We start from the raw sequence: 27,702 nt of genomic DNA on the forward strand, positions 1-27,702 counted from the left end.
TTTTCCAGTGGACCCCTCAGTGGCAACCAAATTCAGCTTTAAGAAGTTATACAATCAGACCTTTGCCCTTCAGAACACCTCAAGAATGATGGGGCTGGAGGTGCAGCTCAGTGTTAGAGCACTTGCCTAGTATGCACAAAGCCCTGGGTTCCATTCCCAGCACTTCAAGAAAAACAAAAAAGAAATATGAGGAGTGAAAATAAGGGGCAGGGGGGAAGTGACTGCCTAGGTGACCTAGCTGCATTTCTCCCCCGCCTTAGTCCTATCTTTGGGGAAGGGAAGCCTGCAGGCCAGAAGTCCCTCCTCAGGTGGGTTAGCCAAATGGTTAGATCCAAGACGGCTGTGGGAGTCTCACTTCATTATAACTCATCTGCATACTAAATGACCAACCAAGCACCATGGTAGTTGATAACTGGCAAGGCCAGGACTGCAAAGAAGCAAAAAGAGGTGCTGCCTGAATTCCTGAAAAATCTCCATCCACTCCCAGAAAAGACATGGCTATTCCTCCCCTTCATTTGCTGATCCCCCTCCTCATTTCTTTTACCCTCTACCTAAAACCTCCTGACCCCCCACAGGTTGGAAAGTTATGTGTGACTTCATCTCCCACTTCTCCCATTCTTGGCCAAGAATAAAAGTCCCACACCTGTAATTACTACTACTCAGAAGGCAGAGATCAAGAGGATCGAGGTTGGAAGCCAATAGTTCAGGAGACTCTATCTCGAGAAATCCCATAAAAAAAAAAAAAAAAAAAAAAGGCTGGTGGAGTGGTTCAAGCAGTAAGAGCACCTGCCTAGGAAGGGTGAGGCCAAGTTCAAACACCAATACTGACAAAATAATAAGAAGAAGTCTCATTCACTGCTCAATTGATGCTCCATCTTATTGGTTCCACGGTCCCAACAAGGAAAAAGGACCCAGTTCAGGGTTAAAAAAAAGTTCCATTCTCCAGGCTTTTTCACACTATTAACACAGATTGAATTTCCCATTGGGTCCATTTCTCATGGGAAAACCTATTATACTTCCATAAAGGATTCGACCTATCAAATAGCCACTGCTAAAATGTGCTTGAAGGCTAAATGCAAATAAGCTCTCTGTGAATGGTAAGTTGGTTCCATCCTGAATAAATGAACCTCTCCCAGGTGCTGCTATTTGTTTTTAAAAAGACCTGAATTCTGAGAACAAATCAGGAAGAGATTATTCCTTTATCCTGTGATCCTCTGGGCATGTCATTTCCTGTTGTTCAATATGGGGTGAACTGTGAGAATCTCTGGGTTCACAATCAGAAAAGGATGCACAAAGCATTTCTGACTATTTAATTTTCGCAAACAACACAACAAAAGCTGTCAATTTCAAGTGCGCTCTTCATTCATCTAAACTCACTGATACAAAATGTGACTCAATACCTGGTCACAACTCAAACTGACATGTAATTCCATCTCCAAACACTGAGAGATTTCATTAGAGTCTTTAGACTTGAACTTCCCTCTCTTCTCAAAGCATCACTACTGATTGGCAGATTGCTTTGCACAGTAGGGCAATAGAAATATCAGGTTCAGCATTTTCAAACTGGATGAGTTTTTACTTTCTGTCCCCAAATTTTATTATCCTGGTCCAATTCTATCAAAACCCTATCATCATACACTTACGTGACAACTGGAACTGAGCAGGCAGAAAAGACACTGAAGTCCGTGGAGCTGCAGTCCAGATCACAACAGCAGTTGACATCACACTGTGCTGGGGACAAGTCACAGACACACAAAGCAGCAACTGCAGAAACCAGAAGGGCAGGAGTCAGAACACAAGTGGCAGGTAGTGGCTGCCACTACCACTGCAAGGTGTCATGAATCCATCCCACACAAAAGGTCCATTTTGTGGGCTACTGAGCTTTGGGGGAAGTGGGCCAAGTAGAAATTCATCATTTTGAGCCCTCCATATGAACACAGTCTCTCCCAAAGCGGCTCACTTGACTCCCTCAGAAAGTTCTGTCTGTGCTCAAGCTACACAAGGACTCTGATTTCATAATCTGAATATGAAAACTAGACACCTGAAGTTTTCAAAAACTTAGAGGTGATGGTGAAAATTGAGGCAGGTTTATGAACAGCACACCTCACCTGCCTGACCTGAAGAAACATCACCTGCTGACTCCTAAGCCCCTGGAAGTGCCCAGTGAACACCGCCTAGGCGGACGGTTTTCAGTCTTGTCCCACTCCTCATAGACAACCTCAGCTTTGAAGCGGAGCTCCTACTCACAGGCTCTTGGCCAAGAATCAGATAGGTTTGGGGGCTTAAGATATCCTTGCAATTTAGGATAAAACACAATGGATTTACAGTAAGGACAAAAGCACAGAGGAGAGGCAGGAATCTCCCCACTGAGCAATTTTTAATTATTAATAATATGATCATCCAGAGTTTTCATTACCTATTTTTTTGTTTTTTTTTTTTTTCACTACTAGGGTTTGAACTCAGGGCCTTCACCTTGAGCCACTCCACCAAGGGTTTTTCAAGATAGGGTCTCTTGGAACTATTTGTCCGGGCTGGCTTTGAACCACGATCCTCCTGATCTCTGCTTCCTGAGTAGCTAGGATTATAGGCGTTAGCCACTGGCACCCGGCCACTCTATTTTTAATAACCATTTTTAACAGATGGAGTACTATGTGGACAAAAAACAACCCAGTCCAAACATCTTAGAGGTTTTTGGGTGCTGAATTCTCAGCTATATTCTGTCTCAGTTAATCACTGATTTAACGTCCCTACTAATTCATTCTCTCTCAAATAGGGAAAAACTCCTTCCAAAGAAATAACAGTATGAAAATAATAAACACTGGGAGTTGGAGGTGTAGTTCAAGTAGTAGAGCACCTGCCTAGGAAGTGTGAGGCCCTGAGTAATGTCAAAAATTTTAAGAATAAAACTTGAATAAACACTGACTTTAGGAGTAGAGATTACTGTGGAGAGGGAGGAAATCTGAGGAATAAAATCAAAGCTTCAATCTTATCTGTAATATTTTGCTTCTTTTGCCAGAAAAAGATCTAGAACAAAAAAAATTGTTTTAAAGACTAACAGAAAAAAGACCTCAAGATAATGCTGATAGGTCGTACAACATTTGTACTTGTATGTATCAAGTATTTCATGATAAAAATGAAGTTTATAAAAATGTAGCCCTAAAAGATATACTCTAGAGAAAAGCATGGGAGGGAAAGGTTTATCAGTAAATACACAACTGTGTTCCCCCTTAAGGTTACATGCTTCTAAATAAGACCTCCTGTGTGTGCTTAACAAAATCACGCAACTTGTGTACACTAATGTAAAAAATAAAAAGAGCAGCTAGGTCTTTTGTTCTGGGTGTTTAAAATAACAGTCTTGATTTGTTTGCAAAACTTAAAACCCTTGTCAGTCACTATAAAACTAGGAAAGATGAAGCAATATTGTTTAATAACTCTACTTGAGGGGGAAGAAAAGTCTCTACCCAGTATGTGCGTACACTTAATCATCCAACAAGAATCTGTTGAACACTCAGTGGATCTGAATAGCACTCAGCTGCTCTCCAGGCCTCTTATCCCCTGCACGCCTGGCTCAGGCTGGGGGCCAAGAACGCTTATCACTCTCTTCTGCAGCCCATCCTGCAGGTTTCCATCTCATTCTCCATTCAGAATCAGCTTCCTGTTCCAACACTTGAATTAGGCAGTTCACCTCCCTGAAAAATGGGGTGACAGTGTCCCCATCTTAGGGCTGTTGTCAGGATTAAATAAGAAACATGACAGGCGAAGTGTTCAGCACAGTGTCTGCCACCCAGTAAGTAGCTAATGAGTTATTACTGTCACAGGTCTAAAGAAAGGTCCTTTAAAACGAAGTACAGCAGAGTGGCCCAAACAGTAAGAGTGCCTGCCTAGTTAGGCGACTCTCTTCCACTTGAGTCGCTGTACCACCAAACAAGTCAAATATAAAACAGTTTTGTTTATATATTTAAGTAGGTATTTTTCTGTATGGGAGGGGTGCTGGGGATCGAACCCAGGGCCTGATAGATACTAATTAAAGACTTTATGACTGAGCGACATCCCTCCTCCCCTGGTCCCTGTAATTTTTCACACAGACTACAAAGGAGGCCTTTGAGAAATAATGGCTCAGTAACTGAAATTAAGTCCTAGAGTTCGAGATCAGACAATGACAACATTTTTTATTTATTAATATGGAGCCTAACTCAGCTAATGATCTTTTTCTCTCAAAAGGGATTAAAAAAAAATTCATACCCATTGATGTCACTCTCAATGTAGACAAAAGATTTTTTTTTTGTTTAATTCTGTTTTGGGTCACAAACTCCATTGAGAATTTGCTGGATGCTGGGATGAATCCTCACCCCAGAAAAATACATATTCACAAAATTATGCACTCAATCTCTAGGGGTCAGAGAAACCCCTGAAGTCACTAGTGCTGCATTAGAGGATCACTTTTTGGCAGGCACCAGCAGTGCATGCCTATAATCCTAGCTACTCAGGAGGCAGAGATCAGGAGGATGGTGGTTCAAAGCCAGTCCCGGCAAATAATTCCTAAGACCCTATCTCGAAAATCCATCACAAAAAGGGCCGGTGGAGTGGCTCAAGGCGAAGGCCCTGAGTTCAAGCCCCAGTACTGGAAAAAAAAAAAAATCTTTCTAAAAGACACATTAACTATACCTAACTGTAAATTCCTAAGAAGAGGACATAACCCCTCACCCCATACCTTCCCACCTCCAGCTCAACACAGGAGGAATCCTGAGGTTTTGGTTTGAATTCAAATCAACCCACAAGGACCTTTACCTTACCACACTTAGTAAGCTAGACTTTTGGCACCTGTTTGTCATGTAAGTGAAATTCAAGGCAGCCCTTGCATTCACTTCCACCATTGCCTACAAGCTTTCTATTTAATTTTGGATTTGTTCACTACTGCCTTTGCACGAACGTTTCCAGGACCGGCAAAGTATTTTTAAGATCTGAGACGGTCCCTTACGCTCTGTTAAGTGACAGATCATATTCACCTCTCCAGATTTCTACCACTGGACATTCAGCAATGTCAGCACACAGCGTTAGCTCTCATTATTACGTCCTCACCCGGGCTACCCCTCCACGTTGGGTCTCTGTGGTCCCAAGGAGTTAGCACTTGTTACCCACCGTCCGTGACCGGGGTGGGCCTAGGGCCAGATGAGTGCTCCGGAGCCCTGGGGGTCTCCAGGGTCCTAGGCGACAGGGAGGGTCTGGGAGTGGCTGGGGCTGCCTCGGTGGAGTTGAGGTCTTCTGTTGTCACCGCCGGGGTGACCTCGCCCTGGGCGCTCACAGAGGCCCAGCAACCCAGGAGCACCAGCAGAAAAGGCGGGAAGCCCCGCGGCCCCATGGCCCGGCAGAGCCTCCGCACAGCCGGAGCCGGGATAGGAGGAAAAACAAAACACACACACACAAAAAAAAAAAAAAAAAAACCACGCGTTGCCCGGCAACAGGGATAACCTGGCGCGAGGCATCCTGGGAAGGGGCCCGAGAGGCCGCGCGAGTCGGAGGGAGGAGGGCGGGGCCTAGGTGAGGCCGAGGGGGCGGAGTTAGGAGCCGGCCTGAAGAGGGCGGAGCGAAGGGACGAATCCTGAGCGAGAACAGGGCGGAAGCTGATAATGGAAGGGGCGGGGAGAGGGGCGGGGAGGGGGCGGGGAGGGAGGCGGGGAGAGGGGCGGGTCCTGAGCAGAGGCCACGCTAGGATTGCAAATCCTAACTCTGGTTACCTGCGGACCTTGGCGCTGTTTAAAAAAATCGCGGATTCGCAGGTACAGCCTCAGGGAATCCTGAGTCGAAAAACCTAGGAGAGAGCCTAGCCTTCAGTATTTCTACTAAATGTCCCGACGCAGCCGATGGGTGGACGGAAATGTGGAAACTAACGCCACTATGAGTCTTTTGAAGGTGCATGGGGTTCCACTGCATCACCATCCTTGAATTCTAAATCCAAAACTGTCCACACTGGCTTTGCCTTCTTTGCATAAGATACATTTCAGGAAGTCCCCAGGTAACTTCTGTTCATCGTGCTGTGATAAGGGGAACAACGGAACAAAAAAACTTTTTTACAGACAAAAACGAAATAGAATAATTTACAAATGTTAAAGGAAAAACAAAGCAAATGTAGCAAAATGACTTGGAGACCACAAGATTTTAAAAAGTTGCTCCACGTAATCCTAGCGACTCAGGAGGCGGGGATCAGGAGGATCGTGGTTCCAAGCCAACCTGCAAATAGTTTGCGAGACCCTATCTCGAAAACACCCATCACAAAAAAAAAGTGGGAGGAGGCTGGTGGAGTACCTCAAGGTGAAGGCCCTGAGTTCAAGCCCCAGTACCGAAAAAAGTGCTCCATTCTAAACTGGCAGTCCAAGTCCAGGGATGTTGACCACATCCGACAATCTTACAGCTCAGAAGTAGATGTCAAAATATTTAAACATATCACTGTATTTATTCAAAAAATGAATTTGCCAATCCAGAAGAATGCCAAACAAAGCAATTCTAAAGCATCAAAGTGGCATGTGCCATTCCAGAGACAGTATATAAAAATATAATTGGACTATGCAATGTACAATAAGGATATTTCCAGTTTTTTTCTTCTTCTTGCATCATGTTCCTTATGTATCGAAATTCATACTGAACAATGAGTTCTGGATTGCAAAAAACGATTTATTATTTGCACCTGTCTATATGTCTTTCCACAAGTTAAACAAAAACACACATAAGCAGGGTGGCTCATGCCTGTAATCCTAGCTACTCGGGTGGCAGAAATCAGGAGGATTGAAGTTCAAGGCCAGCTCTGTGCAAATAGTTCAAGAGACCCTATCTCAAAAATACCCAACACACACAAAAAAAGGGGGCAGGTGGAATGGCTCTAGGTGTAAGCCCTGAGTTCAAGCCCCAGTACTACACACACTAGTGCTACCACAAGTTTTTTTGACAAAGAGTTGCTTTAGCATCTGATGGAAATTCTGGACCACTTTTAATAATTGATGAAATATTTCATTTTAAAAAACATCAATCATTTTCTAAACTTTAATCTCATGACTTCTACATCCAGGATTTGTTTTTTGTTTTTATTTTGGATGAATTCAACTGCTCTTCCTCTTTAGCCTCCAGGCCAGTTATTTTTTTTTTTTTCCAGAGGGACTGGGGTTTGAACTGAGCTTCATGCAGGCGGTCTACTGCTTGAGCCACACCTCCAGCCCTGACTAAATGACTTCTAAGGTCCTCTTCAAGTTTAGCGTCCTTCAAGAACCCCCCTCAAGGACAAGTTTTAGGAAGTCATCTCACTCCTCTCTTTGGTCCAATCTCAAACACTGGCTAAATGACCCCAAAATAATTTTATCATATTTAACTTCTTACAAAGTCAAAATGTGGATTACATCAACCTAGATATGTTTTGCAAGCTTTAGGAACACTAGAACTTTCTGTCACAGGTCACCCATTTCTGCCAGGCTCTTTTTATCATCCAGCCAAGAGCATTCCTTCTCTCTTGCTTTGCCCTGGTTTCAGTAGGTTCCCTGCTTAGGAGGGAGGGACAAAAGGAGAGGCCAAAATTTAGTTCCACATTTTGCTCCAAACCTCAGCATTTGGATTTTGCATAAATTTTTGTGATTTTAAATGTCCATTTTGTTGTGGGCCCCAGTGACTCATACCTGTAATCCTAGCTACTTGGGAGACTGAGCTAGGGAGGATCTTGGCTTGAGGCCAGTTTAAGCAAATAGTTTGAGATACTCCATCCCCAAAATAATGAGAGCAAAAATGTACTGAAGGTGTGGCTCACGTGGTAGAGTGCCTGTTTTGCAAATGTAAAGCCCCAAGTTCAAACCCCATTCCCACCAAAAAATAAAAAATAAAATCTCCTTCTGTTATGCCAGGGTTATTAGCATTCTCCATTCCTTATAGTCTGTGCCAATGTTGTAAGGACTCAAGACAAGTCAGTTTTTTGGAATTCTGTGTTTAGAAGACACCCATGTGAGAAGCCTGAAATATCAGACAGGAGTAGCTAGACAGAAAAAAAAAATTAATTGGTAGGGCCTGGAGGTTCATACCTATAATCCCAGCCACTCAATTGGCAGAGATTTGGGAGGATCCAGGTCCAAGACCAGCCTGGGCAAAATACTCCAGACCCTAGCTGACACATAATTAGAGCAAAGAAGGCAGGTGGAGTGACTCAAGTGGTAGAGCACCTGCCTAGGAAGTTTGAGGTCCTGAATTCAAACTCCAGCACTGCCAAAAAATTTTAAAAAAAAAAGACTGTAAGAAAGCAAAAGGTTGAATTCTAGACCATCACCCAGAAGAAAACAATCCTCGGCTGCTCTCATCTGTTCCCCAGGAGCCTTGTTCTTCCAGTGTTTTCGGAAACACTGGGGGGAGGGGCAAAGGGTCTATTTAAGTAGAATTCACATTTTTGCAAGGTCTCCATGTTAACACTTGATGTTTTGTCAAAATGAAGTCATGGGTGTGATCACTGACATTGCATCCCATAGTCTCCCAACAATCTTAACCCTGAATCCTGTCACCGGACCATACTGCAGTCCAAATAAACGAGTTGGCTTTTTTGAAATGGTCTCTGCTTTTATTTTCAGATTGAAGCTTTCCAAATAGAATGAGCAGTGTCGGAAAGAAGGCGCTGTAGAGGGTACCAGGACTGTCATTGCTGAGTGCAATGTCCTGCAGATAAGCTTCCTGGAAGGGTAAGAGCTTTGACTCTTCCAGTGCACTCTTTCCCTCTTTTGAGTGAATTTTTGTCTTTGCTCTAAGGCAATGATCCACTGTATGCATATTTCCCCAACAGCATTTGTTAGACTTGGCACCATTGCTACAATCATCTAGTGACAGTCCCTCCCTTTTTTTGGGGGGGGAGTGGTGGAAGCATTTGAACTCAGGGCCTCACTCTTGCTAGGCAGGTGCTCTTACCACTAGAGACACTCCACCAGCCCTTTTTTGTGGTAGGTTTTTTCAAGACAGGGTCTTGAAAACTATTTGCCCGGGGCTCACCTCATACTGTGATCCTTCTGATCTCTGCCTCCAGAGTAGGTAAGATTATAGGCCTGAGCACCAGCACCCAGGAGTCCTTCCTTTTTTTTTTCAGTACTGAGGCTTGAACTCAGGGCCTTCACCTTGAGCCCTTTTTTGTGATGGGTATTTTAGAGATAGGGTCTCACAAACTGCCTTTGAACTGCAATTCTCCTGATCTCTGCCTTCTGAGTAGCTAGGATTACAGGGGGTGAGCCACCAGCACCCAGCTATCAGTTTTGTTTTCCTTTTTGTTTTTAGCTATTCTGATAGGCCCTCAGTGGTATTTCATTGCAGATTAATTACTTGGCTTTTAATAAATCCCTTCACCTCCCAATGGCACATCATTTTAAAGTTGAGGTGCCAAAAGCATGTCACATGTTAAATGAAGCAATGAAATCTTCATTTTTCTGTAGACAAGGAGCCTCAAAGAATGAAAGTTAAGCCAGATGTGGTGGGGCATGACTGCAATCCCAGCACTCCAGAGGCTGAGGCAGGAGGATCAAGGCCAGCCTGGGTTACATAGTGAGACCCTGTTTCAAAAAAAAAAAAAAGAAAAAAAACAAAAAAACTGGAAATGAGGTGGCCTCTTGTTTCCATTGAGACTCTCTGCTGTCCTGTTCGGCCACCCCCACTTCTGTTTCAGGTTCTATGTTGTAAACATGTTGTCACCCCTGTCCCCAGCCCTGCAGGTACTTCCTCTTTCATTCTCCTCTTCCTGGCAGCCTGCTAGTGAATTCTTCTTGAGCTCAGACCTGCCTCCTGTGCCCAGCTATGGGGCAAGGAATCGCCTATGTAAAAGCACGTGCTCATGAACCCCAACAAAGAAAGACAAACTAAGACTGGGTAACAGTCTCCTGACGCAGGTCAGAGTATCAGAAACATGGTCTTCCCCCAAGTTAGGACCCATGGTCTGACAAGGATGATTATTTATGAAGACAGTAGAAACTTTGGAATGTTCTGTAATTCAGAGTTATTGTGGCCATAGTGATGAGAAATCAGGATGGAGTTGGCGCCAGTGACTCACACCTGTAATCCCAGCTACTCAGGAGGCAGAGATCAGGAGGATGGCAGTTCGAGGCCAGCCCAGGCAAATAGTTCAGGAGACCTTATCTTGGAAAAAACCCATCACAAAAAGGATCTGGTGGAGTGGCTCAAGGTGTAGGTCCTGAGTTCAAATCCCACACACACAAAAAAAGAAAAAGAAATCAGGATGGAACTAACCCTAACTCTAAGACCCTAAAGTCCCCAAGTCACCACATTATTGTCAGTTGATTAGAAGGGAAAAAGATGAACTGATGGGTCTGTTTGGACAACGACTCAAATTGCTTCCTCTTTCATATGGAGACAACGTGTGAATTCCTTAAAACAAACGATGAGTCCCATCTGTAATCCCAGCCACTCTGGCACAGAGATGATAAGGATCATGGTCCAAGACTTGTCCAAGCAATTGAGCTACGGTCCAGTTAGGTGGGAGGCCATTAAGGTAGGAGGATCTCAATCTGAGGCCAGCCCTGGGAAAAATGCAAAAACCCACTCCAAAAAAATAACTGAAGTAAAGTGGGCTGGAGGTGCGGTTGATCTAATCTCTATGTCTTGTCTCTCCCACACCATAAAGTTAGGTTCTCAGCAACGCCAACATAATGTATCATTTCTCCTTTTCCCCAAATATGTATTTAGCATTAATTACAATGCTGATGACACAATACCAATACCAATACAAAATAACAATTTTTGGGGTTGGACTAGAATTAGAACTCAGGGTTTCATGCTTACAAACCAGGCGCTCTACTGCGTGAACCACACCTCCAGTCCATTTTGCTCTGGTTGTTTTGGAGATGAGGTGTCACAAACTATTTGCCCAGGTTGGCCTCAAACCTCAATCCTTCCAATCTCAGCCTCCCAAGTAGCTAGGATTACAGGTGTGAGCCACAGGCACTGGTTCAGAATACTTTATTTATGTATTTTGCAGTACTGGGGCTTGAATTTACAGCCTATACCTTGAGCCACTCCACCAACCCTTTATTGTGATGGGTTTTTTCGAAATATGATCTCTCGAACTGTTTGCTGGAACCTGATCTTTACCTCCTGAGTAGCCAGGATTACAGGTGTCAGCCACCAGCACCCGGCTAGGTTGAGACATTTTCACTCCCATACTTCTATTTAACTCCTGTTTTCACCTCCACCTTTTTCTCTGACTGCTATGTTTAAACCCAGGTCTTCTCAGGTTCAAGTTCTCCAGACTAAACATCTGATCTGCAGGGATTGGGGTAAGGGAGTCATCAGGTCAGGAATCTGAGGTGGTCAATTAATCACTGTTATTTTTAATTCTTTGACAGTACTGGGCTCACTTGAACCACATCTCTAATCCTTTTGTTTTTAGACTGGTTTTCAGAGAGTCTGGCAGTTTTGCCTGGGGTGGCCTCTGTCCTCCATCCTCCTACCTCGGCCTCCCAAGTAGTTGAGATTACAGGCATGTGCCAGAAGGTTCGGTTTTAATTATTACTGTCTCTTTTGCCCATCTCTCACCCCAGGGATCTGGGACATTCAACTTCTGCACCTTTGTGGGGTTCCTCAGCCCCAACCACTTGCCACTTGCTGCCCTTTCCTTCAGCCAGTACTAGGGTCATCTGTCTACTTCCCGTCTTCCAAACAGGGTTTGACAGCCCTCTTCTCTCTCAGTCTCTGTGGAGTTGTACCTTTCGGATTCCTTTAGTATTATTTTAGGAGTGTTTCTGGAGAGAGCACAGATAACCACATGGGCTCCATCTGCCATGTTTCTGTGTTTTATGAAACATTTTCCCTATCAGGCTGGAGAGGTGCTACTGTGAAAAGACTGAAAAAAGCACATCATATAAGTGAGGAGTCTATGCACGGTGGGGCAGGGGGCACATGGGAAATCTCTGCACCTTCTGTTCAATTTTCCTGTGAACCTAAAACTACTCTAACCAAACTCTTTTAGGGTAGCCAGGCACCAGTGGCTCATGCCTGTAATCTTAGCTACTTAGGAGGCTGAGATTGGGAGGATCATGGTTTGAGGGCCAGCCCAGACAAATAGTTTGGGAGACCCCGTCTCCAAAATAACCAGAGAAAAATGGGCTGGGGACATGGCTCAAGTGATAGAGTGCCTGCTTTGCAACTGTGAAGCCCTAAGTTCAAACCTCAGTCCCACAAAAATAAATAAATAAATAAATAAATAAATAAAATCTTTTTGGGGGAAGAAAAAAAAAGCCCACATTCTGAAGCCACAGTGTTTGGGTTCAAACCCCTAGTTCTGCCACTTTCTTACAGCATGACTTTGGACATGATATTTATCCTCAAGTTCCTACTGCAAAATTGGGGCAGGCAGATGACACTAGGTCAGAAAGAGGATCGAGGTTAGAAGCCAGCCAGAAAACCATTCAGGAGACCCTATCTTGAAAAAACCCATCAAGCCATGAGTGCCTGCCTAGCAAGTGTGAGGCTCCAAGTTCAAAACCCTCGTATTACCCAAAAAAAATTATTTGAGGAGGGCAAAGTTCCTCAATTGGGAGGAAAAAATGATACTAATGAGTTCCACATAAAGCTAAAGAAAAATTTTGTGTTGACCTTGCTTTGACCTTGACTAATTTTCCGGACTTCTCAGTTCTGACTCTTGCAGCTCTACCTTCTACCTGCAGGCGGCAGCCTTTGTCATCAAAACTTGATTCCTCTCCTGCTGACCCTGAATGGAACAGAAAAACCTCATTCTTTCATTGGCTCCAGTTCATACATTTACTGAGCACCTGTCATGAGCCAGGAACCAGGGGGACAGTGGTGGCCAGGCAAACACTCAGAGCTTACAGTGGACAACAAGCTTCAGTGCATTCAGAGCAGCTAGAGGGCCTCCTCAGGAAACCATCCATGAAACTGTGTTCCGGGAGGCAGAACCCTGACTGGAGGCCTTACTCAGGAAAAACAGGCCAACTTCTTTGAAAAACAAAATGAAACAAGCCAGGCACTGGTGGCTCATGGCTATAATCTCAGCTACTCAGGAGGCAGAGATCAGGAGGATTGAGGTTCAAATGCAGCTGAATATTTCCACAAGACCCTATCTCAAAAAAACCCATCACACAAAAAAAAATAATAATAATAGGACTGGTGGAGTGGCTCAAGGTGTATACCCTGAGTTCAAACCTCAGTACCACAAACACAAAGGACATTATTTATCACCAATTGTGTGGGTTTTTTCATTTTACTATTACTTTTTGGGGGGAGTGGTTCTGGAGTTAGAACTCAGGGCCTCATGCTTGCTAGGCAGGCACTCAACCACTTGAGCCACTCCACCAGCCTTTTTCTATGAAGGGTCTTTTCGACATAGAAAACTATTTGCCCAGGCTAGCTTTGAACGATTCTCCTGATCTCTGCCTCCTGAGTAGGCAGGCATAAGCCACCTGTGCCCACCCCACAATTGTCTTTTTAAGGTTTGGACTACTAAGGGACATTGAAATTGTGACCAATGGGGGAGAAGGGGGAGTACATAGGCCAGAGATAACCTCTCAAAATGCTGCCAAAACATTAAACCAAATATCTCCTTTTTAGGAAGAATTATTCAACATTTGGAAAGAAAGGGCAAAAGGAGTCCTTTTGAAACCATTTAGAACATGGCTTAACAAGTTTATCCAAAGATTAATGCTGTAAAATAAAATTCAATTTAATAATTCAAAATTAATAAAATTAAGTCAAATTCTGTAACAGGAGTCTGAGAATCTTACAGATTTTCTGTAAAAATCTGAAGAGCACATGATGTTTTAGGCTTTGTGTGCTGCCTGCTCTCTGTTGATAACCCTGTTGTCATAGAATTCAGCGGCTGTAGAATAAGGCGACTTTATGTGATACATAAACAAACGGGCATAGCTGTGTTCCAATAAAATTTTATTAAAAGCCCAAATTGCAGGGCCAGATTTGGCCCGCCAAGCACATACTCAGGCCAGGAAATGAACCTGTGTTTGTCTTGCTATTTTTTTTCTCAGTTTGTGAAAATGTCCTTAACTTTCTGATGTAGCAAACAAATTTCAACTCTGATTGCTATGCAAAAGAACAGAAGATAATCTTCTTTGCAATTAACTTTATAGTTCAATTGCACACAGGCAACATGCTACATATGAAGCAATTACTAACTGAACTACAGGTATTAAATACTGAAGAAATTAACAGTTTATTATAATTTATTTTATTGAACAGTCTAACAAGTTTGCAGCCATCAGCAGTTCCAGTGCAATTTTGGGTGCAATGGGGAATTCGGGAATCTCAGTGTGGCTGTTAGTGTATTGAAACTTCTAGCTAAAATACATGCAGGCTTTTGAAAGAAAGTGGGAAGGGATCTCTCTAAAATTCACCATTGGTTTCATGCTCAGCAAACTGACCTTGGCCACCGAACGTGGCTCTTACTGTTCCTGATGTTAGTGTGTTATCTCTGTTTGCAATAAATTCATGACGAATATCAATTTAATATCAGAAGATATCAATTTAACATCATGGGATCAGGGCCTTCACAGCCACCATAGGTTTACTCCTCTCCTTCCCTCATGTTCTTATAAAATCCTACTTTGGTTCTACAGAAACTTCAGTAGTTTCTTGTCCGCCCTGCAGCCACCACAGCTGTCTCCCTGGTGTACCACCACCCCACTCCAGGACTCCCCCACCCTGCTGCCCACCCCCATGGGTTCTGGGGCCATCCCTTGCTATTTACTATTCTTTGGCATGTGTCCTTCTCACTTTGAATGAGTCACGTTTGAATTTTTGACATTTTTTTAAATCATACTTAGGGTCTCTTTTTATTATAAATTTTTTATTAGGTTATAATCATTATATGGGGGGGTTTGTAGTGACAATTCCGATTAGGGTTATATTGTACATTATTTACATTGCCCCCGTCATTTCTCCCCCTCAGCCCCCTCCCCACCCCACTTAAAGCAATTGCAAGAGGTTTTTTTAGTTCTCTTTCATATGAAGTATTTGAAGGTATATGAAGTCCATCAACCATATACCCTCACCTTCATCTCCTTCCTTCACCCTTCCCCCAATTTTTGACACCACTGCTCTGGCTTTTTCTCCTTTTGTCACTCCTCTAGTCATGAGCAGGCACCAATGAGCCTGTGATCCAGGGGTATCCTAAAGAACAGAGTGATTTAGGAGCTGGTTCCCATTCCATTGTCACACTCAGTGGAGAGAGAGAGAGAGAGAGAGAGAGAGAGAGAGAGAGAGAGGCATAATTCTATCTCCAAAAATGGCCTACCAAAGGGTGGTTCTGTCTTAGCCAGGGTCAGATTTAATCTCTACCATTTCACTGCCACACTTCAGTCCTGAAGCCCTGGATTCCTCAAATCCACATTTTGAAGCAAGTCCTGTCCCCTATGCAGGCCTTAGGTACATTGAACAAAAAGTATCCAGTTCTTCATTTAAATCAACCAGACTTTGTTTTTTGTTTTTGGGGTTTGAACTCAGGGCCTACACCTTGAGCCACTCCACCAGCTCTTATTTGTGATGGGTTTTTATCGAGTAGGGTCTATTTCCCCGGGCTGGCTTTGATCCTCCTGATCTCTGCCTCCTGAGCAACTAGGATTACAGCTGTGAGCCACAAGCACCTGGCCCCAGGCTTTGCTTTTAACTAGGATTGCACCATTGCTCTGGTGAAGCATGCTAGGCAATAATGATATATTTACATATTTTAAAATTTTTTTGTTTTGCAGTCCTGGGGATTAAATTTAGGGTTTTATGCTTGCCAGGTTGCCAGCCAGATTGAGGCAGTCTAAAATTAGGGGAAGTTCAGGACTCATAGAAATTTAGTACTACATCTCAGATTGACCACTCTCTGGCTGAGGGACCGCCCTCACCTGGCCTGGTTACCACCCTTTCCCCTCCCCACCCATTGATTATTGGGGATCTCCTGGTTCTTCCCTTCCCGAAGGTTAGAGTAGGTTTTAAAAGCACCTGGAGAAGAGATGCATGCTCTCTTGGCCTCCAGAGTCCACCTGGGCCCACCATGCCCCCTTTTGTATTTCCCTTCTGTAATTTAGTAAACTCCCTTTGCGCCCACGTGTCCTGCCATGGAGTCTTCCTGGTGGGAATTTGGAAGTCTTCTGACCCCCACCTCCAACATGACTGCACTCCACCACCAACATGATGATGCTGATGAAACACTCTAATTTCTCCCATTGCCTTAGCATACAACCCCAAACCCCCACCACAACTCCGTCAATCTGCTTCTGCCCCCTTCTTATATTTTTGTTTGTTTTGGGTGGGGCTTGAACTCAGGGCTTGGCGCCTGCAAGGCAGAAGCTCTACCACTTGAGCCACACACCCAGCCCTTCTGCCCGCTTCTTAAGTTCACCTCCTCCCCCGTATCATTCCTTACACATTCCAGCCACACCGGCCTTTTCTCTACTTGACCAAGCCAACCTTTTTCCTACCCCAGGACATTTACACTTGCTGTTCCCTCTGCCTAACTGGTCCTTCTTCCAGGACATTGAATGGCTGGCTGCTTTCAAATCTTCATTTAAGTCTCAGTTCAAATGATACCTTTTCAGAAAAGGCTTTCACCCCACCCTATCTGATTTATTATTTTTTTCTTTCTTGTTTTTTATCTTTTCATTTTTTGGAATTTAGTCTTGTATATCGACTGAGTTAAGGATCCAATTTAAATTTTTTTTTTTTTTTGATACAGGGTTTCACTATGTAACCCAGGCTGGCCTGGAACTCTCCATCCTGAGGTCTCAGCCTCCCTAGTGCTAGGATTAGAGTCCTGCACTACCATGCCTGGCTTCCAACTTAATTCTTTTCCCCAGAGGGATAATAAAGCTTGTGGCATTTAAAAAATATTTTTTCCCACTAATTCATACTATTACCTCAGGTTTCACCATGTCCCTGGGTCTCCCTCTTAATATCTACCCAAACAAGGCTTTAAGCATCATTTCCCTTTCAAATCTGTTTGAACGGTGTCTACTAAGATCACCATTTTAGCTTGAAGATGTCTGCCTTCCTCCAGTTCAGGCAGCCTCTTTGATAGGTTTTGTCAAAGCATATTTTGAAAAGCAATCCAAGTCCTCCATTTCCTGAACAAACCTGTTTCCCCCAGACAACGGTTCCCAGGCCTCAGCCCCAGGAACTTTCTTCTTAGCTTGACTTTCCCTTGTGTCAACCCGAGAAAAAGCACACCTCCTATATGATGGGGTCCTGTCCTTCCCATGTGTTTATATGAATAAAATATACCCCATTCCCTGGGTAAACTCAGAGTCTGGGGTCCCTGAATCCAAAGCCATGGTCAAGGGTCATGCAATAAGCAAACCATAGTTAACTTGCCTGCCTAAGCTTTGCTGGAAAGAGGGTTCAGCAGGAAGTGAAAACCTTTTCCTCCCCAGGGCCGAAAGCTTATAAGCCAAAACTCTGCCTGCTTTAAGGTTAAGCCTCCACAGGACACAAAGGCTTTTCCCCCCAATAATCTAATCCCCGTTCTAGCTGCCCGCTAAGAGCAAAGCCATGTTCACACCTGTTAGGGTTAGGTCAAGGCCAGCCCCAGAGGCCCTTGTCCTTGTTCAAACTCTGCTGAACAACCCTAGCTATCACAAGCTGCCCAGATCAAGAATGATCCTGACCCACAGTTACCTTTAAGCCCTGACTGCACCAGAAATTTGATCTCCACGTGTTATTTTAGCCCCCAAATGTCAGTCCTTGTTTCTGCCTTCCTAAGCTTTCTGAAGAGAACATTTCAATTAATCTTTTTGGAGTTTTATGGGGTGATAAGTGATTACTCTTCCTGGCTTTTCCGAAGTGCACGTCCACAGGGAAGTGGGTAGCAGCAATCAAGCAAACAGAACTCCAAGGACGGTCCTTATCTACAAGACTGGTGGGAGCCCTGGCTTAGTTGTCTTTCCCTGGATCAAAATGCTTTAGCCACTGTCAGGCTGGGTTACTGCACGCCTTCTCCACAGGGATGGAACCCCATAGTGGAGGAGAAATTGTGAGGTCCAAAGGTCAGGTCCAAAGGTCAGGGGAAAAGCACAAGCAACACACTCATGTTCATCAGCCTCTTCTTCCAAGCCCAACAGCCAGAGGGACACGAGAAAAAGGCCAGGGGTTCCCTTCTGTAGTTTTTGGGTCAAGAAGTTCCCTCTCCTCTATGTAAATAAAGCAGAGGATAATTTCCCTGCTAACAGTTGTCCTTCCTTTGGGAACTTTGTTCTTGGCTCCATAATGGTAGCCATGGTACCTGGGTCACGTGATGTGTGTGCAGAATCCATTGCTTTGCAAGCCAAAACCAAAGAGGCTTACGCACAATAGGGGACTCATAGGACTCCAGGGACTGATCTTCGCTCAGGCAAAGCTGGGTTCAGGGGTACGGGCCATGTCACCAGGCAGGCCTCTGTGTTTCACCATCTGCTTCTCTCAGTTTTGGCTTCGTTCTTAGGCTGGTTCCTCCCAACACGTAGCAAAGATGGCCACCAGCTCTGAGCTTGCAATGCACTAGCTTAGGAACCCTAGTGAGAATTTCTCCTTTCTACTACCATCAGCAAAATCTCGTAATTGAGTTTCAGTGGTCTGGCTTGGGTCATGGGCTTTCTCTCTGGAGGAAAGTCACTCTTACTAAGACAGTAGGATGCTGTGATTGGCCAAACCTGGGTCCTGGGACCACTGGTGGAGCCCTGATCCATTTTCATCCAAACTGTGTGAACCTGGCATGTGTTGGATTTTCCTCCAAGGAAAATCAAATATTGCAGGCAGAGACACCAGGGAGTGGATTCCAGCCAGGGAAACCTGGCCATCATACATGATCCAGAATTGCAGAGTGGGTAATTTTGTCTCAGTTCAGGGTTGGAGGAGTGGCTCAAGTGGTAAAGTGCCTGCCTAGTAAACGTGAGTTCCTGAGTACAAACCCCAGTGCCACCAAGAAAAAAAAAAAAAGAAAGATGAAATCACTTTCAAAACAAAAACAAAAAAGAGAAAAAACAAAAGGCAAAATAAAAAACAAAGCAAAACAAAAAAAGAGTCTCAGTTCAGCCAAGTGCCCATGACTCACTCCTGTAATCCTAGCTACTCAGGAGGCAGCTATCAGGAGGATCATTGTTCAAAGCCAACCTGGGCAAGTAGTTTGTGAGACCCTATCTTGATAAAACCCATCACAAAAAGGGCTGGCGGAGTGGCTCAAGGTGTAGGCCCTGAGTTCAAGCCCCAGTACTGCCATGCCAAAAAAAAAACAAAAAAAAAAGTCTCAGTTCACCAGTTCAGCCCAGTTCTATCCACTGGCTTCCACTATTTATTTATTTATTGGTGGTATTGGGTTTCAACTCTCGGCAGGCACGCTACTGTTTGAGCCATGTTTCCAGGCTTTTTTTTTCAATCTCATTACTTTGGAGCTAAGGTCTTGTTTTTTTGCTGGGGCTAGCCTGGACCATCATCCCTATTTTACGTATAATAGCTGGGATGACAGGCTCATACCACCATCCCCAGCTTTTTCTCTGTTGAGATGGGCTTTTGTGGACTTTTTTGCTTAGGCCAACCTGGAACTACAATTCTCCCAATTTCAACCACCAAACAGGATTATAGGAATGAGCCACCAGAACACCCAGCATGTTTTGGTCTTGGTTTTGGATTGTGGTCTTGCTTTGCTAGGTTGCCCAGGCTGGCCTTGAACTTTTGATCCTCCTGCCTCAGCCTCCTGAGCGCTGGGATTATGGGTGTGTACCACCATGCCCCACTGGGATAAACTTTTTACTCACCCTTTCTTTGACTGTAATATAAGTTCCTTTTTCCTGTGTGATCTCTAATGTTCTTTTATTTGACAGCAGTTACTCACAGGGTGTTTGTTTGACACCTGTTACATGCCAGGCAGTGTTCTGAACACTTACAGTTGTACTGCAGCACTGCAGTGAATAAAACGATCAAAGTTCCCTGTGCTCATGAAGTTGTGTTTTAATGAAACAAAAAAGGCAAATGCAAATATGTGCTATGAAGACCATTGGGTGGCTTACATAGGTGAGCAGAGATGCTAGAGGCATCTCAGTTTGTGGCATCTGTGGACTTCAGTTTTGTTCCCATGATCACCTCTATTGTTGCTAGACATAGAAAAGCACTGGACGACACCTTGGTGTCTCCAGCATTATGTACCCTCAGGTTGGCACGTAAGATCCTCTTCAAGTTCCTTTATTTTTTACTGCTACTGTTGTTGATGGTGGCTGATACTAGGATTTGAACTCAGGGCCTTGCTTGCTGGGCAGGTGCTCTATCACTTGAGCTACTCCGCCAGCCCTTTTTTGTGTTATGTATTTTTGAGATAGGTTCTCACTTTCATTTTGGCCAGGCTGACCTAAAACCATGATCCTCCTGATCTCTGCCTCCTGAGTAGGTAGGATTATAATCACCAGTGCCCAGTCCTTCCTTTCTTGATTTTCCTAGCCTCAGTTTTCATGATTCCTGTTTCAAAGCCTAAGGTTGAGCTGCACTGGGCTGCAATCACACTGGCATCCATCCAGTTTCCCCTTCTTCCTTTTAGAATGGTTCTACTCCCTCCTGAGACCTCTGGCTGTCCATTCAGGCCTCTCCCCAATATCACCTGTTCAGGAGTGTCCCTGAGAGTTCCCCACCTCCAGCGGGCCCCACTTTTCCTTAAGGGCCTCTTTTGTTTCACTCAGTGGCAGTTCCTTTTTCTTAATATTTACTTCATTTTAACTTGTCACTGTTCCTACTCCACTGAGGAGTTACTGTTTCCAGTAAGTACTGGGTAGAGTGTTGTCCATTCACCTAGCATTGCGTAATCCAGTGGTTCTAAACCAGTAGTGCTTTTGCCCCAGGGAGACATTTTCAGTTGTTCCAACTTGGGGTGTGGGAGTGCCACTGGCATCTAGTGGGTACAGGCCAGGGATGCTGCTAAGTCCCCACGCCCCACCAGTGCCCAGGACAGCTCCCCACAACAAAAAACTATCTTTTGAAAAGGTACCTGCTGCCAGGCGCCAGTGGCTCACACCTGTAATCCTAGCTACTCAGGAGGCAGAGATCAGGAGGATCATGGTTCAAAGCCAGCCCAGGCAAATAGCTCCTGAGACCCTATCTTGAAAAAAAAAAAAATTGTAAAAAAGGGCTGGTGGAGAGGATCAAGTGGTAGAGGACCTGCCTAGAAAGTCTGAGGCCCTGAGTTCAATCCCCATTGCTGCCAAAAGAAAAAAAAAAAAAACAAGTACTTTTTTTGGTGGAAGGGGGAATAATTCAAATGTCACAAATATCAGTAGTGTCCAGGTTGAGAACCCTTGCCATGAAGGAATGAGCGCTCCTTTTGATGAGGCTAGCAAAAAGAAATCAGAGCAGGGTGCCAGTCTGGCAGGAAATCCTCATTAGAAAATTCATGCCTACTTTTTCTCTGCACTTTTTTTTAGGAGCTGAGCTTGTGGCAACCCCAATGCAAAGCTCTTTCCTAATGTCACAGAGGTGCCCCAGGAGCCCAGATGGTATTTTCACCACTTGCTCGCCTCTGTGAGTAGCAACTGACCTCCCAGGAATCCTTGAATTGGCAGGCATGTAACTCTGTTAAGAAAGAAACTCAGGGTTCCCAAGGCCAGCAAAATGTCAAATGTGTATTGTGCCGCAGGGGCGGGGGTGACTCTCAAAGTGCCCTCTCTTAGAGTCCCCACCCCCACAGCTGGCTCTGGAATCAATGATTCAAGGGAATCTGAAGCCGTCTCCCCTTCCTTCCCAAAAAAAGTGCACAGGAGCGTTGACAACGGATTCCGTTTGTCACGTGCTTCAGCAAGCAATCCATTTGTAGGCATTTCCTCTGTTGGAAACTCAAGATGCTGGGTCACTTGACTGAGAACAGCAGTCACATCAGAGCAGTGGTGGCCAGCTCCCAGTCACCTCTTTCGTTCCTACTCGTCAGAAATTGGGTAACAGGTGCCCTGTGAATGACAGAGAGGATTAATTAGCCTGAAGGATCTGACAAGGCAAGGAATAGGGGTTGACATCGTATTTTTAAAAAGCTTGTCCTTGGGGTAGAATTACCTGCCAGGCTGCCTGGGACTTAGCAGTGGTGTGCATACTTTAAAGAACAACCTTTAGCGCAGCTGGCAGAGACAGAAATGACAAGGAAAGGATTCCAGGAGGCGCCACCCCCTCTCTGGGCACGCTCCAATGCTTGTGCCAGTTAAAAAAAAGGGGGCAAGGTGTGATTGCATTATTGGAATTATGTCTTTTATCCTGTAAATGAATTTTTTTTTGTCTATCTATTTGACTAAGTCCCACTTACTATGTGAAGTGATTTGTTCGGTTCAATTTTGATGAAAACCCTTGAGGACAGAAACATATAGAAGACTTGGCACCCTGTAAACTACAAAAGTGTTTAATGATGACAGTAATTAGGGGAATTATATGTGTTGAGCGGATGGTTGGCAGGACTGTAGGTATATTAAGAATGTATAAAAAAAGGAGCATAAAAGAACCAGATGGGAATTCCCAAAGAAACGGCAATCCGGTCACAAGTGAACTGGAAAAAGACCAATGTTCCTGGGTGATATATATTTACGTTTCCATTAAACCAAAAGTTGTTCCAAATTGGATTACTTGCCCTAATGCTCAAATTTTTGTTATTGTTTGTGAACAATAACATTCAATTATTTCATTATTCAACAAACATTACTTTCTTCTTTTACTTATGGTTCCTATTCCATCATTCCTTCTTTCCAAAAGACATTTACAAACTCCCCTACTCTGTGCCAAGCCTCAGATACTAGTAATACAATGACAAATGATCCTTGCCCTTGAGGGAAAGTAGCCTCTAGTGAAACAGTCATTCATTGACAGAAATATTTGCCATTTGCCCAAATGTACAGCAACGGAAGCCACAGGACCCTCAGAGAAAATGCAATTACATCCCGATGGAAAGAAGGAAGAGTAAGGGTGAAGATCTTGAGGCATCTGTTTGCACCAAGTGGGTATGGAAGGTATATAAGGCCAAGATCACGGACTACCCAATGCAAGTGACATTGTACATGACCTGAATGTGTATCCAGCCATGCACTCAAACAAGTGTGTGTGAGTGTGTGTGTGTGGTTGGTAACCTAATCTTCTCATTAAGATTACAAACTCCCGGTTAAATTGAATATTATTTAACCTAAATATCTTCAGAGGCAAGTTACTTATAATAGTCCATGTCTAGGGAAGACTACACGATATCTTTAGTAGAGCTGGGCTGACAGCTTAAAAAACAAAAAATAAAAGGAAAGCTTTTTTTTTTTTTTTTTTGCCAAGGGCTGCTCTCCTGGTGAGAAGAGGTGGCACAACAGCAGGAGAAATGGGCCTCATCTTTGCAAGTCTTTGGCCCTCCATGTCCTGTTTAGACCTTCGAACAGGAGGCCAGGATAGACCTGCTTGGACAGATGTACTGTCAAGAAAATTAAGATTTGGGGCAGAAAATGTTACTCACAATTTGAAAGAACCATCTGCAAAGTTTAAAACACTTATGTGTGACATGTCCACAGTGATATCTCCCCACACTGACAGGTACACATAACATTTTCTCAGTTCTTCTTAAAACACTATGCAAGTCTCATTTCCAAATAGACTGATGCCTTGAGCCCTTCTAGAACATTATTATGGTGGTATCATTAAAGGTGTGGCAGGTTGTTTCTCAATATGTGTACTGTAAGATAATATGACCTCTAATCCTGGTTTCTTTCAGGTTTTGTTTAAAGGGATCGCGGTGCTATTTTAAAAAAAAAAGTAGCCATTAAAAGATATGGTTGAAACAGGTAATAAAACCCCCAATAGCTTAACCGAAGTCCCACATCTGGGGAATCCTTCTAAGTACAGGATCTTAGGCGCCAAGTAGTCAAAGGAAACTACAACTTTGGGACTACAACTCCCACAAGACACTGCGACCATACCCTCTGCGCACGCTCAATCTCGGTGACTACATAGGGCTGAGAGCCCGAAGGGGCGGGGCTTGGGCTAGGGCCGCGAATCGGGGGCGGAGCTAGGGGCGTGGTCAGGCAGGGGGCGGCGCTGCCGGCACGGCCCGGAACACGCTAGTGGAGCGGAAGATGGCGGCGGTAGCGGCGGCTGCAGTCGGGACCCGACTTGGGTTAAGGCGGAGGAGCCGCCGGCTCTGACCTCGCTCTGGCTCCGGTGCGTGCGGCTGAGCGTGTGCGAGGCCCGGCGCGTCGGGCAAGGGCGGCAGCGGCCACTGCGCGCCGCCCTGAGGAGCGCCCCGGCGGCGGTGGCGGCGCGGCTGCGGCTGCGGCTGAAGAGAGAACCGGCTCCGGGCCTCCGTGTCCTCCTGCTCCCCCGGCCCCCCGCCTCCTCGGGGGGGCGGCGGCGGCGATGTTCTCGGTCCTCTCGTACGGGCGGCTGGTGGCCCGCGCCGTGCTCGGCGGCCTCTCGCAGACCGACCCCAGGGCCGGTGGCGGTGGTGGCGGTGACTACGGGCTGGTGACGGCGGGCTGCGGCTTCGGCAAGGACTTCCGTAAGGGCCTCCTCAAGAAGGGCGCGTGCTACGGGGACGACGCGTGCTTCGTGGCCCGGCACCGCACCGCCGATGTGCTCGGTGAGTCCCCGGCCCCGGTCCCCCTGCCCCAGCCGCGGGTCCGCCTCCCGGGGACTCCCCCGCGCGGGGCTTCCCCGGCTCCCGGGAGCTCACGTGCGGCGGGCGCTTACCAGCAGCCAGGCGCCTTGCCAAGCGCCCCGAGGCGCGTTTTCCGCTCCGGCAACCCCCGTTTTAGAGATGGGGAAACCGAGGCGCGAGAACGGTCGAGCCACGTGCTCAAGGTCACCGCCTGGGAATGTGACCAGTGTGTCCTAGTGGAGAGCCGCACTCTTAGTCACTTGGTGTTGGGCCCCAGGCGACCTCGTCCTCTGTCTCGGCGACACCTGCAGGCAGGCTCCTAACCTCGCTCTGGTTTCCTCCCTCCTCCCTCCCTTCACTCCATTGCGTGCCCGGGAGATCCCTGCTTCTCCGCGTCCTCCAGACGCCGCAGCCTAGCCACAAGCTGCGGGATTCCGGGCAGGGCAGAGCTGACAGCCAGCGTGAGCCCCCGACAGCCCAGCCGCTTTCTTTCACTGCCTGGATCGTGACCAGATTGTCATCCTTTCTGGAGTCTCTTCGTGGGGAGGGAGGCTGCTGGCCTGGTGCAAAAAAAAAAACAACAAAAACTCTCAAACTGATCTTGTCCATTTTGAGGTCGTTTGAGGTGGCAGACATTCTCCTTGACCCAAAATAGAATAGCTGAACCTGCTGGGAAAGTGCTGCCAAGACAGTGTTGAGAATTGGTCACTGCCTTTTCCAGGCCACAGGTACCTCGTAAGGCCCATTCAAGTTCCAGGTCTGGGGAGTGGGAGATGAGAGCTTCAGAGAGGGCTAGAGAGAGCTTACAAGCTGTCAGAAACTTCAGCTACTGTGTGTCTTTGGAGATGTCGGTTATGTCATGCCCTTGTATGCCATTAAAGCCCTTTGAGTAAATAAAGGACTTCCTTTGAAATTGAAGGGCATGCTGTCATTGAATTTAGGTTCAAATGTCACTTTGGTTTCACTTCTCAGGTGACATTGAGGTTTTGGTTACCTTAAATTTCATGCTGAGGCAAAGTTTGGCATTGGAACAAATGGTTCTGTAAGTTTTTTTATGAAGGTAATTTTTTTTCTTTAAATCTAATCTCAGAATAACTGCCTAGTAGCTTTGGCTCTACACATACAGGGTTCATGAGCACTAGACTGGAAAGGTTACTCTGAGTTTCTGAGTGACCCCATTACCTGGGTTGAAAAAAAAATCTTTTAGTATTTAGGCAACACTGTTAATGTTAACTTTTGAGAGGGAGAACTCCTTAGAAGGTCAGGGAAGCTACATACCGAAACTGTACAAATCTACTCTGAAGTCAGCTTGATGGGCTCAGTTATCTTTTTTAAGGGCTGTCATTTGGTTTCTTTTCCTGTTACATTTGGAAGTGCTTCACTCAGTGAGCTTGTAACCTGTGCTGCTTTTAAAGTTGGGGCGTGGCGGTGTAACTCAGTGGTACTCACTCACTTCCCTGGCTTGCATGAGGTCCTTGGTCCAATCCCCAGCATGTCAAAAAAATTAAGGAAAAAAATCTCTAAAGTAGCAGCCATAAAACAACAGGATAGGGGATAATGAGCCACTAAGGTTTACCTTACAAATCTGCTTATAAAACAGGTTTTTGTTTAAAAAAAAAATCTGATTTGGTTAATGATTTGGGACTATAGTCATCTTCCCTTATCCACAGTTCACTTTTCATGATTTCAGTTACCTTAGGTCTAAAAATACTACATTGAAAAATTCCAGAGACGAACAATTCATAAGTAAAATTGCACAAAGTTCTGAGTAGTATGATGAAATCTCCTGCATCCTGAGGAGGGTCTTTTCGTTGCTGTTTGGGTTTTCGTTTTGAGACAGAAGCCTGCCGTTGTCTAGGATAGCCTCAAACTCCCGGGCTGCAGTGATCATCCTGCCTCACCTGAGTTGTGGGAGTGTAGGCAAGAGCAACCTTGCCCTGCCAGGTCTCCTCATTATTACTCACATGCACTCTGTAGTCACTACCCACCCGTTAGTCATTTAGTGACCATCTGGGTTATCAGATCAACTGAGAGGGAGTGATTAATTCACATACCTTTTAATACAGTATATTTTAATTGTTCTATTTTCTTATTAGGTATTGTTAATCTCTTATTGTACCTAGTTCATAAATTAAACTTCACCAGATGGATTGATATGTAGATAGATAGATAGAACTGTTTGTGGTTTCAGGTGTCCACTGTAGGTCCTGGAATGTATCTTCCCCCAAGGAGAAAGAGGGCCAACTTACCATAGTTAAATGTGTTAAATCCCTATGCTTAGCTTGATTTTAAAAGTTAGATGCTATCTTCTTAGTAGAGTGGCATATTTATAAGGACATGGGAAATGTTGGTCAAACCCATTCTAAAAAAGAATAAACATAATTTCATACTCTAGCATTCTGGCAGAAACCTGGCCTAGTTTGAGGTTCAGCTTTGCCACTTAGCAGCTCTGTGATTTGTGGTCTTGGGTGAAGCCTCTCTTGAGTTTCATGTACGTTATCTAGACTTTAGGATAAAAGGAGTGGATAGCCTGACTCTTTAGGACAGAAGCTTCTTTTGTTTTGAAAACATGGCACCCTTTATCTTGTACCACTAATAACATGCATTGCTTCCATCATTCACATGGACATGTTCAATATTTTGTTTCATATCTAGCACTAAACTGGTACTTTTGAAATTTTATTTCACAGAGTCTAAAGATCTTTGTCCAACGACTTTTTCCCCAGAAAAAGGAGCACAGAAACAAAAGTTCACATGGGCTTTCAGGGATTTCACTGACTGCACGTAACCCGTCCATGTCCCGCCTATAGGTCTCTGCTTAGTTATCAGATTGAGATCCCCAGCCCTGTATATTTCCTGAAAGGAATGCCACCAGGCACAGTCAGATGGATGGTTGTTTGTATCACTAAGGAGTGGTGGTCAGCCAGATTTGACAAACATCACTCACACACACAGAGAAATGGGGGTGTGTGTGTGGGAACAATGGAGGTACAGGTTCTCCAGGCCTGTCTTGTTGTGGAGGAGCTCTTCCAGAAAGCCATCTTGGAAGTCACCTGAAACAACTTCTAAATTGGCCTCATTTGATCATTGGTGGCCTTGAGCCACTTCACGTAATGGTG

The 27,702-nt window shown here is 45.0% G+C and overlaps 2 protein-coding genes, 1 non-coding gene and 1 pseudogene across 3 annotated transcripts in view; 1 reads left to right on the plus strand and 3 right to left on the minus strand.

Annotated features, from left to right (window-relative positions):
- Positions 1–5,435, minus strand: part of Tctn1 (tectonic family member 1) — a 32,683-nt gene extending 27,248 nt beyond the window's left edge. The window contains exons 1-2 of the mRNA XM_020178837.2: positions 5,140–5,435; positions 1,644–1,764 (exon numbers count right to left, since the gene is read on the minus strand). Coding sequence (XP_020034426.1) covers positions 1,644–1,764; positions 5,140–5,359 — 341 coding nt within the window. The 5' untranslated portion in view covers positions 5,360–5,435. The remainder of the gene's footprint in view (positions 1–1,643; positions 1,765–5,139) is intronic.
- A 1,169-nt stretch (positions 5,436–6,604) lies between these two features.
- LOC141419117 (small nucleolar RNA SNORA40) lies at positions 6,605–6,728 on the minus strand. The gene has a single exon (XR_012443780.1). It is a non-coding gene; the product is annotated as a small nucleolar RNA SNORA40 (small nucleolar RNA).
- A 7,479-nt stretch (positions 6,729–14,207) lies between these two features.
- On the minus strand, positions 14,208–14,569 carry LOC109686747 (elongin-C pseudogene; annotated as a pseudogene).
- Positions 14,570–24,028: 9,459 nt separating this feature from the next.
- Pptc7 (protein phosphatase targeting COQ7) overlaps positions 24,029–27,702 on the plus strand; it is a 38,440-nt gene continuing 34,766 nt past the window's right edge. Inside the window, exon 1 of the mRNA XM_020164224.2 lies at positions 24,029–24,565. Within this exon, the coding sequence (XP_020019813.2) occupies positions 24,343–24,565 (223 nt within the window). The 5' untranslated portion in view covers positions 24,029–24,342. The remainder of the gene's footprint in view (positions 24,566–27,702) is intronic.

This window comes from Castor canadensis, chromosome 18 (genome assembly GCF_047511655.1).
Source record: "Castor canadensis chromosome 18, mCasCan1.hap1v2, whole genome shotgun sequence".
NCBI lineage: Eukaryota > Metazoa > Chordata > Mammalia > Rodentia > Castoridae > Castor > Castor canadensis.